The sequence below is a fragment of the Delphinapterus leucas genome, chromosome 11 (assembly GCF_059928025.1).
Source record: "Delphinapterus leucas isolate spDelLeu-1000000601 "Yukka" chromosome 11, BTC_Dleu_Yukka2, whole genome shotgun sequence".
Taxonomy (NCBI): Eukaryota; Metazoa; Chordata; class Mammalia; order Artiodactyla; family Monodontidae; genus Delphinapterus; species Delphinapterus leucas.
Window position 1 is genome coordinate 86,700,640 of NC_143139.1, and position 16,965 is coordinate 86,717,604.

General features: G+C 39.0%; 1 protein-coding gene across 9 annotated transcripts in view; it reads left to right on the plus strand.

Moving 5' to 3' along the window:
• POLR3B (RNA polymerase III subunit B) overlaps positions 1-16,965 on the plus strand; it is a 115,186-nt gene that overhangs the window by 24,373 nt on the left and 73,848 nt on the right. For 7 of the 9 annotated variants that reach the window (XM_089921218.1, XM_089921223.1, XM_022599812.3 and 4 more), the window contains 3 exons: positions 4,451-4,573; positions 10,222-10,341; positions 15,496-15,630. In XM_089921218.1, the coding sequence (XP_089777344.1) occupies positions 4,451-4,573; positions 10,222-10,341; positions 15,496-15,630 (378 nt within the window). The remainder of the gene's footprint in view (positions 1-4,450; positions 4,574-10,221; positions 10,342-15,495; positions 15,631-16,965) is intronic. The other 2 variants (XM_089921219.1, XM_089921222.1) reach the window with 2 other exon arrangements.

A 16,965-nucleotide genomic window follows, 5' to 3' on the forward strand; every position in this document is an offset into this window, starting at 1 on the left:
TTAAAGAGCACCTCCCCTTATTTTTGTTCTTATTGCTGATCGCCAGATTGGGTGACCTTCTGCTGAAACGTATTATCTCTGCTATTTTTTCATAAGGTTATTGAATAGCATTCACTTTTTTTTTAATTTTTATTTTATTTTTTTACATCTTTATTGGAGTATAATTGTTTTACAATAGTGTGTTAGTTTCTGCTTTATAACAAAGTGAATCAGTTATACATATACATATGTTCCCATATCTCCTCCCTCTTGCATCTCCCTCCCTCCCACCCTCCCTATCCCACCCTTCCAGGCGGTCACAAAGCACCAAGCTAACCTCCCTGTGCTATGCAGCTGCTTCCCACTAGCTATCTACCTTACGTTTGGTAGTGTATATATGTCCATGCCACTCTCTCACTTTGTCACAGCTTACCCTTCCCCCTCCTCACAGCTTACCCTTCCCCCTCCCCATATCCTCAAGTCCATTCTCTAGTAGGTCTGTGTCTTTATTTCCGTCTTACCCCTAGGTTCTTCATGACATTTTTTTTTCTTAGATTCCATATATATGTGTTAGCATACGCTGTTTGTCTTTCTCTTTCTGACTTACTTCACTCTGTATGACAGACTCTAGGTCTATCCACCTCATTACAAATAGCTCAATTTCGTTTCTTTTTATGGCTGAGTAATATTCCATTGTATATATGTGCCACATCTTCTTTATCCATTCATCCGATGATGGACACTTAAGTTGTTTCCATCTCCTGGCTATTATAAATAGAGCTACAGTGAACACTTTGGTACATGACTCTTTTTGAATTATGGTTTTCTCAGGGTATATGCCCAGTAGTGGGATTGCTGGGTCATATGGTAGTTCTATTTGGAGTTTTTTAAGGAACCTCCATACTGTTCTCCATAGTGGCTGTACCAATTCACGTTCCCACCAGCAGTGCAAGAGTGTTCCCTTTTCTCCACACCCTCTCCAGCATTCACTTTTGACTTATTAGTTAGGTGAAATGATTTCAGATATCTGGAGCACAAAGAGTTCCATATAAAGCTGGTTTTCAGATGTCTGAATTATGTCTGTAAAGCAAACTGGTTGGGCATTTTGCTGTCATTTCCGTAGCAATATGTCATTTATTTGTAGCTGTGACTTCCAAAGGCTAAACAGTCATAAAGTCAGTTCCATCTTTGGAGCTGGAGCACAGTTGATGATAACCTGACTGAGTTATCACCCTGTATTTCAGTGATCTGTTATAGGAAGAGTTTAGGCCTTTTAGAGCAAAGCTTTGCCACTGATCATTCTTTATGCACATATGGTGTCATTTACCGTGTGCTTGGCATATCTTTGCTTCATAACTTAGAAATATTTGGTAGGCCTCAGCAGTCTGTTTAGATTCACGTTAGGCCACTCGAGAGTTCTGTGCAATTATAAAATTACTGCCTAGATCAGCATCAGGACAACGTGAAGTGGCCATCCGTATGTCAAATAAGGAAGGACTTTTTCATTATTAAACACCAAAAGAGGCAATCAAGTATATAGTCTTTTACTTGGAGATTACTGAACTAAACAGTATTAAGGTAATATAGGTGGCATTCAGATGATTTAGATGTTAACTTGCCTAAAGAAAGGGGGCTCAACCAGAAAGCCACTGCCATTTCAACTCTAGGATTCTATTTATGTTTTAGTGAGACTTTTTCCGGCTGCTTGGTTTGCCATCTGTCCTGTATAGCAGCAGCCCCCAACCTTTTTGGCACCAGAGACCAGTTTCGGGGAAGACAGTTTTTCCATGGATGGGGCGGCAGGGGGGATGGTCCAGGCGGTAATGCGAGCGATGGGGAGCGATACGGGGCGGCAGATGAAGCTTCGCTCGCTCGCCTGCCACTCACCTCCTGCTGTGCGGCTCGGTTCCTAACAGGCCAAGACTGGTACCGGTCCACAGCCCGGGAGTTGGGGACCCCTGCTGTATAGGCTTTCCTCTGAGAAGGGAGGTGCATTAGTTAAGTTTCACATCAAAGGTTTTAGAGAAGGTGACTGCAAACTATTGCCTTAGTATTGTTTTTTTAAAAAATGTTTTGCTTCCATTGAAACCCATATAACATTATTTTGAGAGATTGACAAGTAAAAATTAACTTATATTCTATTTAGCTTTTCACAGAGAAATATTCTCATCTGATGTTTCTGAGTGGCTACGTGGCAGACCGAGAAGGAAGTGCAGATGGCTCTACATATGCGCCATCACCACTGGAGTAGCTGCAACTCAGTGTGTTTGGTCAAAGGATAATCCAGTTTTTTGTTGTTTTGTTTTCATTTGTTTAAAAATTAGAACTGATAATTTTTTAGGATTGCTTTCTTCTTTAATCCATGAAAGACTAAATGTCTTAATGAATTTGTGTAATTTTTGGAGTTGGTGTCTAGTGTCCATTTGAATAAGTACATCATATCAGAGATTAAGAAAACATGAAAATTAACATACAAAAAAGAGATCTGTATCCTTAGAACTTCTTTATTGGTTCACTAAACAAAACTTTTTTTGAACAAAACAAGTTATACACTTAAAATATATTTTTTTAAGTTTAGTAGATTTAATTCCCAAAGTTGGTCTATTAGTTATCTGTGCTGAATAACAAATTACAGCAGAGTCTCTGTTGGTGAGGGGTTAGGGCATTGCTTGGCTGAGTGCTTCTGGCTCAGGGTCGTTCATGAGTCGAGGTGTCAGCCAGGGCTACAGTGGTCTGAAGGCCGGATGATTGGAGCTGGAGGGTGGCTCACCATCAGGGTAAGAGCCTTTGCTCCTCACCACTGGACCTTCCATGGATGCCTTGAGTGTCTCCATGACATGGCTGCCGGCTGCCACAAGGGAGCCAGCAGGAAGCGGCAGTGCCTTCCATGACCGAGGCTCCAGAGTCATACAGTCTTTTCCACCTTTTCTGTATAAATGAGTCATTAAGTTTAGCCCACACTCAAGGGGAGGAGAATTAGTCTTTACCTTTTGAAGAGAGTGTCAAAGAATTCGTGAACATTTTCAAAACCATCACAGTTGGCCTGAAAGGGACATAGCATCTATTTAACTGCCCCCAAAAGCTTCATAACTTTAAATAAGCTTACATCTTGTCCTGAGGTATCCAAATCGAATTTTAAGATACAGACTACTAAAATTCAAATGTAGAGTTGTAGAATGTTGAGCTGGAAGGGGCCTCGTTGTGCCTTGTCGTGACAAATGAAGAAACTGGGGTGGAGGAGGTGACGTGTAATAGCGGTTATCAGGCCTGTTGTTGACATTCTCTCTTGGCTTTGGAGAGGTTCCCTTTCCGTTGTACTCAGGTTCATGCTCTCCATGTTCTGCATCGGACTCAAAATTACTTTTTCCTTTTCTCTCTCTCTCTCGTGTGCGGAGAAGAACTGAGAACTAGATCGTTAAAGTTTAACTAGACAAGTACCCCTGGTTCTCTTTTCTCTGTGTAGCTAAAGGAAGAATTTTAATGCAAACATAACTTTCCCCTTCACTCCTCTGCCAAGAGAGGTTTACTGAGATTATGCTGTATTTCTTGATACGGCAGAATGCCAGGCAAATGTGTGAAGGAGTAAGCCTTAGTACCATATGGAATCTACAAAGACCTGCGTTGCCGGCTGCCACCTTGAAACACTTAAAGATAAGTGGGTTTGGGCTTCCCTGGTGGCGCAGTGGTTGAGAGTCCGCCTGCCAATGCACGGGACACGGGTTCGTGCCCCGGTCCGGGAGGATCCCACATGCCGCGGAGCGGCTGGGCCCGTGAGCCATGGCCGCTGAGCCTGCGCGTCCGGAGCCTGTGCTCCGCAACGGGAGAGGCCACAACAGTGAGAGGCCCGCGTACTGCAAAAAAAAAATAAAAAAAATAAGTGGGCTTCTTAAACCTAAGTGTGTTCTTGGTTTTATAAAAATCTCTTTAAAAACCTGCATCAAGTAGAGCTTGATATCTCTAGAACAGTGAAGTAAAACATCCGTTAAGAAAAATTCTTTTAGCCTGAAGGTGCATGATTTGACAGTTCTCAGAGAAATTAATCTTGTGGCAAAACTCACCGGGGTTCTGTTTATTTTCAGCCGTGCGTATTTTCTGATTTACTGCTCTTTGCCTGTTCTGTCTTTTGTTTTTTGTTTTTTTTTTTCAGTTTGCCTTTAACTGTGACCAGTGTCTCCACTATACCTCCCTACTTCTTTCTCATGATGAAAATCATAGGATACTTTAAATTATAGAAGACAGTACACATACAAAAAGTGCTTGAGAATGTTTGTTTTCCTCTTCCTAATCAAAATTTCTGTTTCGGGTTCTTCTGCAGCTTGGGCTATGGCTGCCAATGCCAGATGGCACCGTTTCTGAGAAAAGAGCTAGCTTTTGCTTAGAAGTAATGCCCACAAACAATGCCAGATTAGCATAAGCAAATGTCAGTGAGGTAGCACAGAGCCAACACTCGTGTCTTCTCTCTCCTTCCTAGGCCATGGGTGTTGAGAGTGACCAGGAGATTGTGCAGATGATTGGAACAGAGGAGCACGTGACGGCTGCATTTGGGCCCAGCTTGGAAGAGTGCCAGAAAGCTCAGATTTTCACACAGATGCAGGTGTGTCTTTTCATGTTGCCCTTTGCTGTGAAAGGGACCTGGAGATTTAATGCTGCTCATTGATAAAGCATCAGATGCAGTGACTTTTAAGGGTATAGGTTTGGGGAGGACGTTGGGGAGATGGGAGGTGTGGTAGAGAAGCTTTTTGACTCATTATTTCAGGGATTGGAGGAAGGAGTTTGCCTAGACAAATTATCAGCCTTTGGTGTGTAACTTAGAAGCAGGGGGACCAAGAGGCTTTTGTTCTGATAGAATAACAACTACTCTTCTTTTCCTTATTTGCCTGAGTGATACAAGTTTTTAAACTACAGCAACTCTAGTGTAGAAGGTTTTTTTTTTTTCATGTGTTTCTCTTTAATATTCCTTTTTATTCCCTACTTCCAGTTGCTTTCAGCATCCAGTTGTATGTGGTCTGTATCCCTTTTCCTGAATTCCCAGTGTGTCCAGCAAGAAACACCCAGGTTTAGAACCCCTTTACCACCACAGAGCCTTCGTTGACCTGCCTTGGGCACTACCAGTTGGAACCTGTGGATTGTAGGACAAGACTCAAAGATGAAGTTAGGGAATTGTATATATGTTAAACATAATCAAAATAATTGCACTTCCCTTCCTATGTGACAGGGAGCCCTAATTGCCATACTTAGGATTTTTAGTTATACATTTGTAAAGTGCTTTCCTAAGTGTAAATCAGTAGTGACATTCCTCATAGTCATCCTGGGAGGTAGGAATTCCTTACTGTAGAAGCACAATGGACAATTCTTATACATCCATACATATATTGTCTGTGGTTTGCTTACAAGGTATAAATTCCATGCTGCTTTTTCCTTGTCACCCAGGATGTTATTAGAGATAGCATCTTATATCTGTTAGTATGTGTTCTGAAAAGTCAAACCAGTCTTGACATTTTCATAGACTGAGCCAAACATTTAGGAAGGTTGGTTGTCGTATGTAAGTACATATAATTCAAAAGTACAAATCAGTAAGGATTATTCTTATCACTGCCTTCTTTTTCTGTAGTTAATTAACTGTCAACTCTAGTTATCAGGCAGGCAGCATCAGGAAAAGTTGTTTGGATTTAGGAGATTCTAATTTTGCTCTTCATTGAAAGTGAAATATTTAGTGAATATGAATTTTTGTTATAAACTGAAATTACATTGTCCAGGGTCTCCAAGAACGTGAAGAGAAAACGTTAAGGAACACTGAGGAATTGGCTCAATTTTGGAAGATGCACTCTATGCTTTAAAGCTATATAATGCCTTGGAAGAACGATTTACCTTAATGCTACCTCCGTGGATTCAGTGAGATCTATTATTCATTTATTACAAACATCATTGTCAGTCAGATAGCCTTTTCACTGTAAAGCTATTTGAGCAGGGGCTAAACAGTGGGTTGGAAAATCATTCATTTATTTCTCTTAAATAGGCACTGACAGAAAATTTTAGCTAACGGAACTAGAAAAGTTCAGTTAAAAGATGAGGAGAGGGGCTTCCCTGGTGGCGCAGTGGTTGAGAGTCCGCCTGCCGATGCAGGGGACGCGGGTTCGTGCCCCGGTCCGGGAAGATCCCACATGCCGCGGAGCAGCTGGGCCCATGAGCCATGGCCGCTGAGCCTGCGCGTCCAGAGCCTGTGCTCTGCAACGGGAGAGGCCACAATAGTGAGAGGGCTGCGTACCGCAAAAAAAAAAAAAAAAAAAAAAAAAAGATGAGGAGAATGTGCAGTTATTTAACTTAAGAAAGACAAATGTTCCTAACGTGAGAAAGACAAACAGGAAGTAGAAGTTTGAGATGGCTTGTTCTCTGTATGCTGGATTAAAGCAAAGATTAATTATTTGAAACTGATGAAAGGTTACAGAGGCACAGGTAATCCAAAATGGTTGATAAATTGAACATAGGAGTTAGGGTAACATGAATATTTTATGTTATTCTAATCGAAAATGTAGCAAGTACACTTTATCTTACGTAATAGAACTTTTGACGACATGGCACTTTAGTGGATTGCTTAAAATCTGTGTTTTGTTTTGTCTTTAATGCTTCCCTTTTCAGTGGTTCCTCCACTTCTGCTCACAAAGCCTTTTTGCTGTTATGTTGGTCACGGATGTTTTACATTTTCATTGCCAGGGGCTCTGATAAATAGAGAAGAAATTAGCTATTACCTTTTTGGGAGGATAGGATGCACTAGGGGTGTCATCTTGGCCTGTTTATGAACAGATTGGGCTCTTACCCTAACCCTCACACTGTGAACCCCTGGCAACTTTATTAGGTATTCTAGGGAAAAGGTGACTTTCTGCTACATCAGAAAGAATACCAGGCTCCCCTGTGTTCCTCTGTTTCTTCCTCAAAGAAGTGAAGAATCTTTAGCCTCTTTCCCAAGGGAACTAGAAGACCAAATTTTTTTTTTTTTTTTTTTTTTTTTGCGGTACGCAGGCCTCTCACTGTTGTGGCCTCTCCCATTGCAGATCACAGGCTCCGGACACGCAGGCTCAGCGGCCATGGCTCACGGGCCCAGCCGCTCTGTGGCATGTGGGATCTTCCCGGACCAGGGCACGAACCCGTGTCCCGTGCATCGGCAGGTGGACTCTCAACCACTGAGCCACCAGGGAAGCCCTAGAAGACCAAAATTTAATGAAGACAGCTCAGTTTAGGGAAAACTGAAGTGCCTGTCTATTCATGGTTCCCACCAACTGCTGACTTGCCTCAGTCAGTTACTCAGTTACTACTTACTGCTAGGTTACCCGCAGCTTGTGTTTTAAAGGTCTTAAGTTTATCACTCTAAATGACCTTTTTTTTTAACCAGAGAAGATTCCTAGATTTGATGTCCAGTCTTAACAGAGGAGTTCCATTTAGTTCTAGGCACTATTTTAGTTGTTAGGAATCGAGGAAGAAGATGACATGTCATCTAGTAAGAGAGCCATACAGGTAAATAGACAATTAAAATATAGTGTGATCTGAACATGAATGGAAGTACTCAATTCTTTATACATAAGAAATTAAAATAGCACAGAGAAAGGAGTGTGGTTAGGAAAGGCTTCAAAGAGGAAGTGATACCCGATCTAGGTTTTGCAGCATGGAGAAGAAATTTCCCAGGCAGGTAACTGGGGACAGGAATTCCAGGATAAAGAATCATCCCTAAAAAAAAAAAGAATCATCCCTTTCTTCTAACTGAAAACCAGTTAAAAAAAAAATGCATTCATTGCTTTTACAAAATAATAAGAACCACATTATCCTCTTCTTTTCAAACTTTTTTTTGTGGAAAAATTTCAACATATACAAAGTATACGGAATAGTATTATGAACCCCATGTGCCTATCACCCAGCTTCAACAATTAAAAACACTTTGCCATTCCTTTTTCATCCAGGTCTCTACCTCCTCCTCACCTATTACTTGATTAGTTTTTAATATTTCATTTTTTAGGTAAAATGTATATACACTGATAAGTACAAATCTTAATTGTATAATTTTTATAAGATATAGAATATTTCCATTACCCCAGAAAGTTCCCTCGTGCCCCTCCTAGTTAGTTTTCACTTCTGTTATCTTCTTCCCCCACTGATCTTATTTCTTCACCATAGATTAGTTTTGCCTGTTCTAGAATTTTATATATGGAATTATGCAGTGTAAACTTCTTGGTGTCCAGCTTTTTTTGTTGAGCGTATTGTCTTAGATTCAGCCAAGTTGTTCCTCTTTATGTCATCTATCCATGTGGTCTGTTCCTTTTTATTGGTTTTTTTGTTTTCTGTGTGGTTTTTTTTGTCTTTTTTTTTTTTTAATTTGGCCACACTGCGCAGCTTGCAGGTTCTTAGTTCCCCGACTAGGGATTGAACCTGCACCCCTGCAGTGAAAGCACAGAGTCCTAACCGCTGGACCACCAGGGAATTCCCATGTTCCTTTTTATTGCTGAGTAGTGTTCCATTGTATGAATATACCACAGTTTGTTATCTTTTCCTGTTGATGGACGTTTGGTTTGTTTCACTCTTTTCCTGTTATGAATAAAACTGCCGTAAACGTTTGTGTACAAGTCTCTGCCTGAACAGTTTGGCATTTCTCTTGGATAAATACCTAGGCGTAGAATTGCTGGATCAAAAAGCAGTTGTGTATGTAACTTTTATAAAGTTGGAACTGCCAGATCTTTTTCCAAAGTGATGGTACCGTTTTGCAGTCCCCCCAGCTGTGTCTGAGAGTTCTGATTGCTTCACATCCTCACCAACATTCAGTGTTGTCAGTCTTTTTAACTTTAGCTATTCTAGTGGGTGTTTGGTGGTATCTCATTGTGGTTTTAATCATGCATTTTCCAGATGACTAAGGATGTTGAACACTTTTTCATGTGCTTATCGACTTCCTTTGTGAGGTGTCTGTCCAAATCTTTCGCTCGTTTTCCTTATTGAGTTGCCTTTTTATTATTGAATTTCAGAGTCCTCTTTTAAAAATATAAATATAAAATTAAAATTAAAAAATATATATACATATATCCTGGATATAAATCCCTTGTCAGGTTTATGTATTGCAGGCATTTTCTCCCAGCCCATTACTTCCCTATTCGTTATCTTAACTGTGATGAACAGTTTTTAATTTTGATAAAATCTGATTATCAATAGGGTGTTTTTATTTGTTTTTTTATGGTTATTGATTTCCATTTAAAGAAATCTTTGCCTACCCTAAGAGCAGTAACATATTCTCCTATGTTTTATTCTGGAAGCATTATAGTTTTACTTTTTATGTTTATGTCTAAAATCCATCTTAAACTAATTTTCTATTTGGTGTGAAATAAGGGTCAAGGTTAATTTTTTACTTTATGGGTATTTAGTTGTTTTGACATCATTTATTGAAAAGACTTTCCTTCGCCCATTGAATTGCTTTGGCACTTTTGTCAAAAATCAATTGACCATAAAAGTTGGTTTATTTCTGCACTTGTTATTCTCTTCCATTGATCCGTTTGTCCTTACCCTCGCATCACACTGTCTTGATTACTATAGCTTTATAGTTGAAATCACTCAATGTAAATCCTCTGACTTTTTCAGGATTGTTTCGGCTGTTCTTTTTCATTTCCATATATATTTTGGAATCAATCAATTTTTGTTTTTTAAAAAGCCTGCCAGGAGTATAATTAGCAATTATGATATATCTCTTGGTCAGTTTGGAGAGAATTTTAACAGTAAGCCATCTTAACACAATTATATGTCCCAGTCCATGAAAATGGCATAACCCTCAATTTATTTAGGTTTTGTTTTCTTTCAGCAGTGCTTTGTTAATTTCAGGATAGAGGCCATACATGGTGTAATTCCTTCTTGAGGGGAAAAACTACTACTCCAAAGCATTAACTATAGACTGTGGTGCTCTCTGGGAGGAAGATTGATGGCTGATACATCTATTTCCTCTGTATTTTCTAAATTTCCTACAATGATGATGTATCAATTTTATAGTAAGAAAACAAATTATAAAATAAAAAGGGAACCAGTATATTAAATAGCATGTAAATGCTTCTTTGTCATTGGTTTATGACAAATGTTGATTTTTGACTAGGACCAATCCAGCTTTCTCTATAACCAGGAGCCTTGTCTGTTTTCCTTATAGTGTCATGTATGGGTAGTTTAACAAATTCTCTCTGATGATGTCATTCAAACATTATTATAAATATATTCTGTCTTTTCCAGGCTTTAAAATATATAGGGAACAAAGTAAGAAGGCAAAGGATGTGGGGAGGTGGACCAAAGAAAACCAAAATAGAAGAAGCAAGAGAGCTCCTGGCTTCTACCATTCTGACCCATGTACCAGTGAGTAACCCCTTTGCAACTGAATAATGATCATTGTGGGGTCCGTGCATTTCTGTTAAAGAATTTTGAATGCAAGTTTACATTAATTAAAGTATAGCTCCTTAAGAAAAGAGAGAATCCTAAAGAGGACTCTCCAGTGAACTGCCCTGGAAATAATCTTCCATTATCAATAGTTTATTTGTACTTAGAGAATGTTAGCTGTATTGTATCATCATCATGTTTACTCTCTCTTGGTTCTTCTTTCAATCCAAAATTACAGTTTTTTTATATTCATGTATATAGTAGCACTGCTACTAGATTTCTCCTTTTGAAGGACAGGGATGGTGTCTTAGATATTTTTAAATAACTTAAAACGAGCTTACAGTGCCTTGCCCATATGGATACTTTTTTTTAAATTGTGGTAAAATATACATAACATAAAATTTACCTATTTTTTAAAAAAATTTTTTATTTATGTATTTATTTTTGGCTGTGCTGGGTCTTCGTTTCTGCGTGCAGGCTTCCTCTAGTTGTGGCGAGCGGGGGCTACTCTTCGTTGTGGTGCACGGGCTTCTCATTGTCGTGGCTTCTCTTGTTGCGGAGCACGAGCTCTAGGCACATGGGCTTCAGTAGTTGTGGCACACGGGCTCAGTAGTTGTGGCTCATGGGCTCTAGAGCGCAGGCTCAGTAGTTATGGCACACGGGCTGGGATCTTCCTGGACCAGGGCTCAAACCCGTGTCCCCTGCGTTACGAGGTGGATTCTTAACCACTGCGCCACCTGGGAAGTCCCAAAAATTTACCATTTTTATATGTACATTTCTGAGGCATTAGGTACATTCTCAATGTTATGTTACCATCACTACCATAGATACTTATTAAAATATTGGATGGGCTTATCTGCTAGACCTTGAATTTTAGAGTTCACACTGTCCAGCCTCCTTCACTTACAGTGAAGATGCTCAGGTCTGGCAAAGCTAGATGATTTACCTTGTCATCCAGCTGGTTAGTTGTCAGAGAGAGAGAGAGGTAGAATCCCATCTTCTGACCCTTAATATTTATTTTTTTAAATTAACTTATTATTAAACAGAGATCAGCCATGTTGGCAAGAGTTGTTCTTCCCCCACCCCCATTTAATATATATGCTACTCTTTCTAAGTTATAAAATTATTTGTTAGTCAGACTATCTTGTTAACCAAACAGTCTGGTTTTTGATGAATTAGCATGTGTATTATGCACTACGATCTAATTCAGGGATTGCAGACTCTACATTCAGGGGCTGATTATAAATAAAGGAAAGTTGAAGGAACTGCAGAAGTGAACAGTGACCACCTAAACTGAATCTTAATGATTGTTTTCTTATTTTGAAACACCTTGTTAGCCAAATAATATGGGTCTCTGATTCTGCCCTTTGGCTGCCACTCATTTATGTTTATCCTTGATCTAATTCAAAGAATTAGAAAATTCTTAATGTTAAAGCTGTGTCTGAACTGAATTTTAGGTGATTAGAAAAACAGTTTATGGGCTTCTCTGGTGGTGCAGTGATTGAGAGTCCGCCTGCCAATGCAGGGGACACAGGTTCGTGCCCCGGTCCGGGAAGATCCCACATGCCGCGGAGCGGCTGGGCCCGTGAGCCATGGCCGCTGAACCTGCGCATCTGGAGCCTGTGCTCTGCAACGGGAGAGGCCACAACAGTGAGAGGCCCGCGTACTGCAAAAAAAAAAAAACGCAAAAATGAGTAGTGCAAATAACAAGGGCTTCAGAGCCAGAGAGACAAGGGTTCAAACTGGGTTTCTTAACTTCCTAGCTGATTTACTTTGGGCAAATCTTAACTTTTCTAAGCTTCAGTTTTCTCATCTGAACAATGAAACTAATACCATTGTGCCAATTCAGTGATAGGGTGCACATAAAGCTCCATGGTTTGCTGGCTCCCAGACATGGCCATCACGTCTCCATTGGGGCCTCACTTAGCTTTGTGCAACAGCTGAGGAGACCTTTTGGTTAAAGAGCCTTAGCTGATAGAATGCTGGCTATACCAAAATTTATTTATGTAAATTGATAAAGCTGAACATTGGTACTTTTGTGTGGTTGCAGTGGGCCTAAGCTACCGTTTCTATAGTTTTGTTAGGGCTTCCCTGGTGGCACAGTGGTTAAGAATCCACCTCGTAATACGGGACATGGGTTCGAGCCCTGGTCTGGGAAAATCCCACATGCCATGGAGCAACTAAGCCCGTGAGCCACAACTACTGAGCCTGCCTGCTACAACTACTGAAGCCCGTGTGCCTAGAGCCTGTGCTCCGCAACAAGAGAAGCCACCGCAATGAGAAGCCTGTGCACTGCAATGAAGAGTAGCCCCTGCGCAGCAATGAAGACCCAATGCAGCCAAAAATAAATAAATAAAATAAATACATTTTTTAAAAAAAGAAGTTTTGTTATATATGATCCAGTGAGGAGTAAAGTCAGAATAGATAAACCAAGAAAAGACCTTCATTTTCCAGAATGGTTTAGGACAGTATTTACCTAAGAATACTGTTAGAGGTGATTTTAGATTATATAAGGACATTTTTCTTTAAATAATTATGTACTTATTAGAAAAAATACAACTAGCACATTAAATCCATTTCTGTGATATTTAGGATTTTATGGTATTATTGGATAGATGAAGCTTACTTAAAAATGAGTTGTTTAAAGTTGACAAAAAATATTAAATAATTAGGACTTTAAGTGTTACAGAGATATGACAATAATCATGATGGTGGTACTTGAATGACTAAAATGTAGAAAGCACTGGTTCAGATGTATCTACATAGAGGAAGAGAGATAGGCAGGATGCTCAGCAGTCCCTACACTTGTACTTGAGGCTTTGGCTCCGAAGCCCAGCCTCTCAGTTCCTTGGAAGTGAGAGTTTTTCAGACTACGTAGTAGAGTCAGCATCATCTGGGAACTTGCCAGAAGTTCTTGGACTCTACCATAGACATACTGAGTCAGACACTCTGGGAGTGGGGCCCAGCAATCTGTTCTAACAGGCCCTGCAATAATTATGATGCACACTAAAATTTGGAAACCACTGCTCTAAGGGTTTCCCCAAGATGCCTAAGACCTATTTTTTCCTCCAAGATAATATTAAAAGGACTCCAGAGTTTTGGCGATAACAATTCTGTTTCAGTGTTCCAAGCTCATTTGGTAGGTCTTTTTTCTCTCCCTCTTTCAGATAGTTCACAAAGGGATAACGGAACTATTATTGGCATTCTACCAAAAAGTGATGTCAGCTACTAGATTAAAGGATTCCCACTCTCCATATCAGTAGGAAAAATGGGCTCAGTATTAACTTATTTTTTCAATTTAGACCTAAGGTTTACTTTTCAGCATATAGTAGTTTAAAAAGGGGGGAACGGCAAAATGAGTTAATGTTCAAGTGCCTTTTAAAGCGCAGTGGGGCATCTGCTGTAAATATCCATATTTATTTCTACTTATAAATGTCTTGGGAGAGTCTCCCACTATTTATGCAAAATAAACACGTGATTCGGACTTTGTTAAAAGTTGAAAATTTGGTTAATGAAAATTTGCTTCATTTTTTTCATTAACAAAAAAAGTAAATACAACTAGAAGAGTTACATGTTCAATGTAACTCACCACATTAAAATCAGAAAAAAAAATAAATTAGATGTATCTGAATGGAGGACCATACAGTTTGTAAATACCAACTAAGAATGTAAATAACTTATAGCTACTCAAAGACTGGGTTCTTCTGCTCAATGTTGTGGTAATTGGTGTTAGGGTTATAGGGTTTTTTTGTTTGTTTATTTGTTTGTTTGAGGATGGACCAGAGACTTTTCTTTTTGAAGACCTAGATTTATTCCAACCTTTCTTATTGATGTAATTGTTTTGTGAGTATAAGATGACAAAATAGCTTTTAGGGCTGCTTTTTCTCTTACCAGATTCCAAAATTAACACATTTCTTTTAACACATTCTAAAGTTCTCAGTAATAGAAAGGGGATAAATTGACCTAATGAGGACGTGAAACTTCCTTTGAAGGAGAATGAACTTTTGGAAACATATACAGAATTTCTAACATCCTATATCATTTAGTGTAATTCCTTAGCAGCAACAGAAAAATGTGTGAAGGAGACCGGTTGCTGTTCTTTAATCTGTCAGTGATAAACTTAATAGGATATCATTGGGATCGTACTCGATGATTAAGGAAAGTAAAACAGAAATTTTATAATATGAATTTTCTATAGTCAAGCCTATAAAATGTTCCTTAGAATTGGCAGAAGCTTAGTCCATACTCTCAGAACTCATCGTTTAGGTTGTAGAGAAAGAATTTACCTAGTTACCTAAGGTTTTTGTCTCCCCAAACAAACCAGTGCAATGATTTAACCAGTTCTGATTTAACTTACTGATTGGGCCAGATTTGTTTATGTAGATTTCAGTTGTAGAAGAGAAGATTGAATAGAACATTTGCAGCAAATTTATTCATCAGTCTGTTGATTCATTCCATAGATATTTGGTGAGTCCTGACAATATACCATTCCTGTTATTTATTGCTGCATAACAAACATTTCCAAAATTTAATGGCTTGAGATAACAGTTTTTTGCTCTCTCTCATGGTTCTCTGGTTTGACTGGGCTCGGTGGTGGGGAAGGAGGTTCTCATTTTGGGTCTCATGAAGTTGCAGACAGACAGCAGCTGAGGATGGAGTCATCCAAAGGCTCGACTGGGGTGGACATCCAAGATGCATCTTCACTCATATCTCTGGCTCCTCATTGCTTTTCCGAGTGGCCCTTTTCTCCCCAACAAAGTGTCCTAGACTTCTCACATAGTACTTCAGGACTTTAAGAAAAAGGAAGTGGAAACTTCTAGTTTACAGGCCAACCCAAAGGGGGTGATGGACTCCACCTCTTAATGAAGGAATGGCATAAAACATATAGGGAGGGAAGGAGTTGATGGTGGTCATCTTTGAAGAAAAGTTACCACAGGTATTGAGTACAAAGATGAAAAGTCATCATCTCAGCTCTCAGGAAGTTTATAGACTAGTTGAATTTCTTTGAATAGGGAGCATCAAAACAGTTCATTATTTTCTTATTTAAATATGATAACATTGACTGTTTTCTTGAGGCACCTTAAATTTTAATGTGCATTGTTTCAGAAATTTTCTCTGATTTCTGAATTACAGGTTAAAGAATTCAATTTCCGAGCCAAATGTATCTATACCGCAGTGATGGTGCGAAGAGTAATTCTGGCCCAAGGAGATAATAAAGTTGACGACAGAGATTATTATGGTAACAAGCGATTGGAGTTGGCAGGACAGGTGATTTAATTATTTTATGTCAGGAATCTTATTTTATTTTCCTCAATAAAAATTAATTTAGTGTTCATTTTAGATAGGAGGAAGAGATGGTTGAATGGAATATAGGTTTTGTATATTTGGAGTATAAACATTCACACATGACTTACTATCTCTGACTTAACAATTGCTATGAAAACTCTTAGTTCTTTAAATATGTTAATAATGTTACCTATATTATATCTTTTTTTGAGTTGTTTACCCTCATTCTGTTTAATGTAGGACATGATGTATGGCTTTAAGTAATATCATTTATTCAGTTAACAAATATTTATTAAACTCCTATCGTGTGCCAGGCATAGTTCTAGAAACTGGTATACAGGGAATATAAGACAGACAAAGGTCCCTTTTCTCTTAGTCCATATAGTCTAGTGAGAGAGATAGACAATAAACAAGTAAACAATCCCCTAACTTTTTTGGTGATGTAGTAGAAGTAGGTTAGTGAGGACATCTTTTATCTCATTTTCAGTCTTAGCCTGATAAATTTTATCTTATTTTGAGAGTATGTATCCCCTTCAACTGGGTAACAGGTGTCTAAAACTTTGAAACTTCATGTTTCAGCATTTAAATCAGAAATTCCCTTTAAATCAAACAGCTAGAATATAGACCTGGCTGCTTTTGATATTTTCTCTCTGTTTTATTTATTTAGTTGGTTTGTTGGCTAGTTGCACTGGGTCTCAGTTGTAGTGGGTCTTAGTTGCGGCAGGCAGGCTCCTTAGTTGTGGCTCCAGGGCTCTTTAGTTGCAGTTTGCCAGCTCCTTAGTTGCAGCACGTGGGCTCCTTGTTTGCAGCAGGTGGGCTCCTTACTTGTGGCATGCAAACTCTTAGTTGCAGCATGCGTGTGGGATCTAGTTCCTTGACCAGGGATTGAACCCAGGCCCTCTGCATTGGGAGTGCAGAGTCTTATCCACTGTGCCACCAGGGAAGTCCCTATCTTTGGTTTTAAAAAAGTGCCTTGGTGTGGTGGTCTCTGTTAATATCCTACTTAGGGCTCACTAAGTTCTTAAGTCTGTAAATTTATGTCTAATCAAATTTGAGACATTTTTAGTCTTTATTTCTTTAAATATCTTTTTTGTACTATTCTCTCTTCTCCTTCTGACTCATTATATTGTTAGGCCCTTTGGTATTAAGGCTCTGTTGATTTTTTTTTCAATTTTACTCTCTTTTTCAGATTGGATAATTTCTACTGATCTATTTTCAGGTTACCTTACTTTTTCTTATGTTGTCTCTAATATGCTATTACACTCATCCAGTTAATTTTTTAGTTTAGATATTGTATTTTTCAGTTGTAGAAATTTC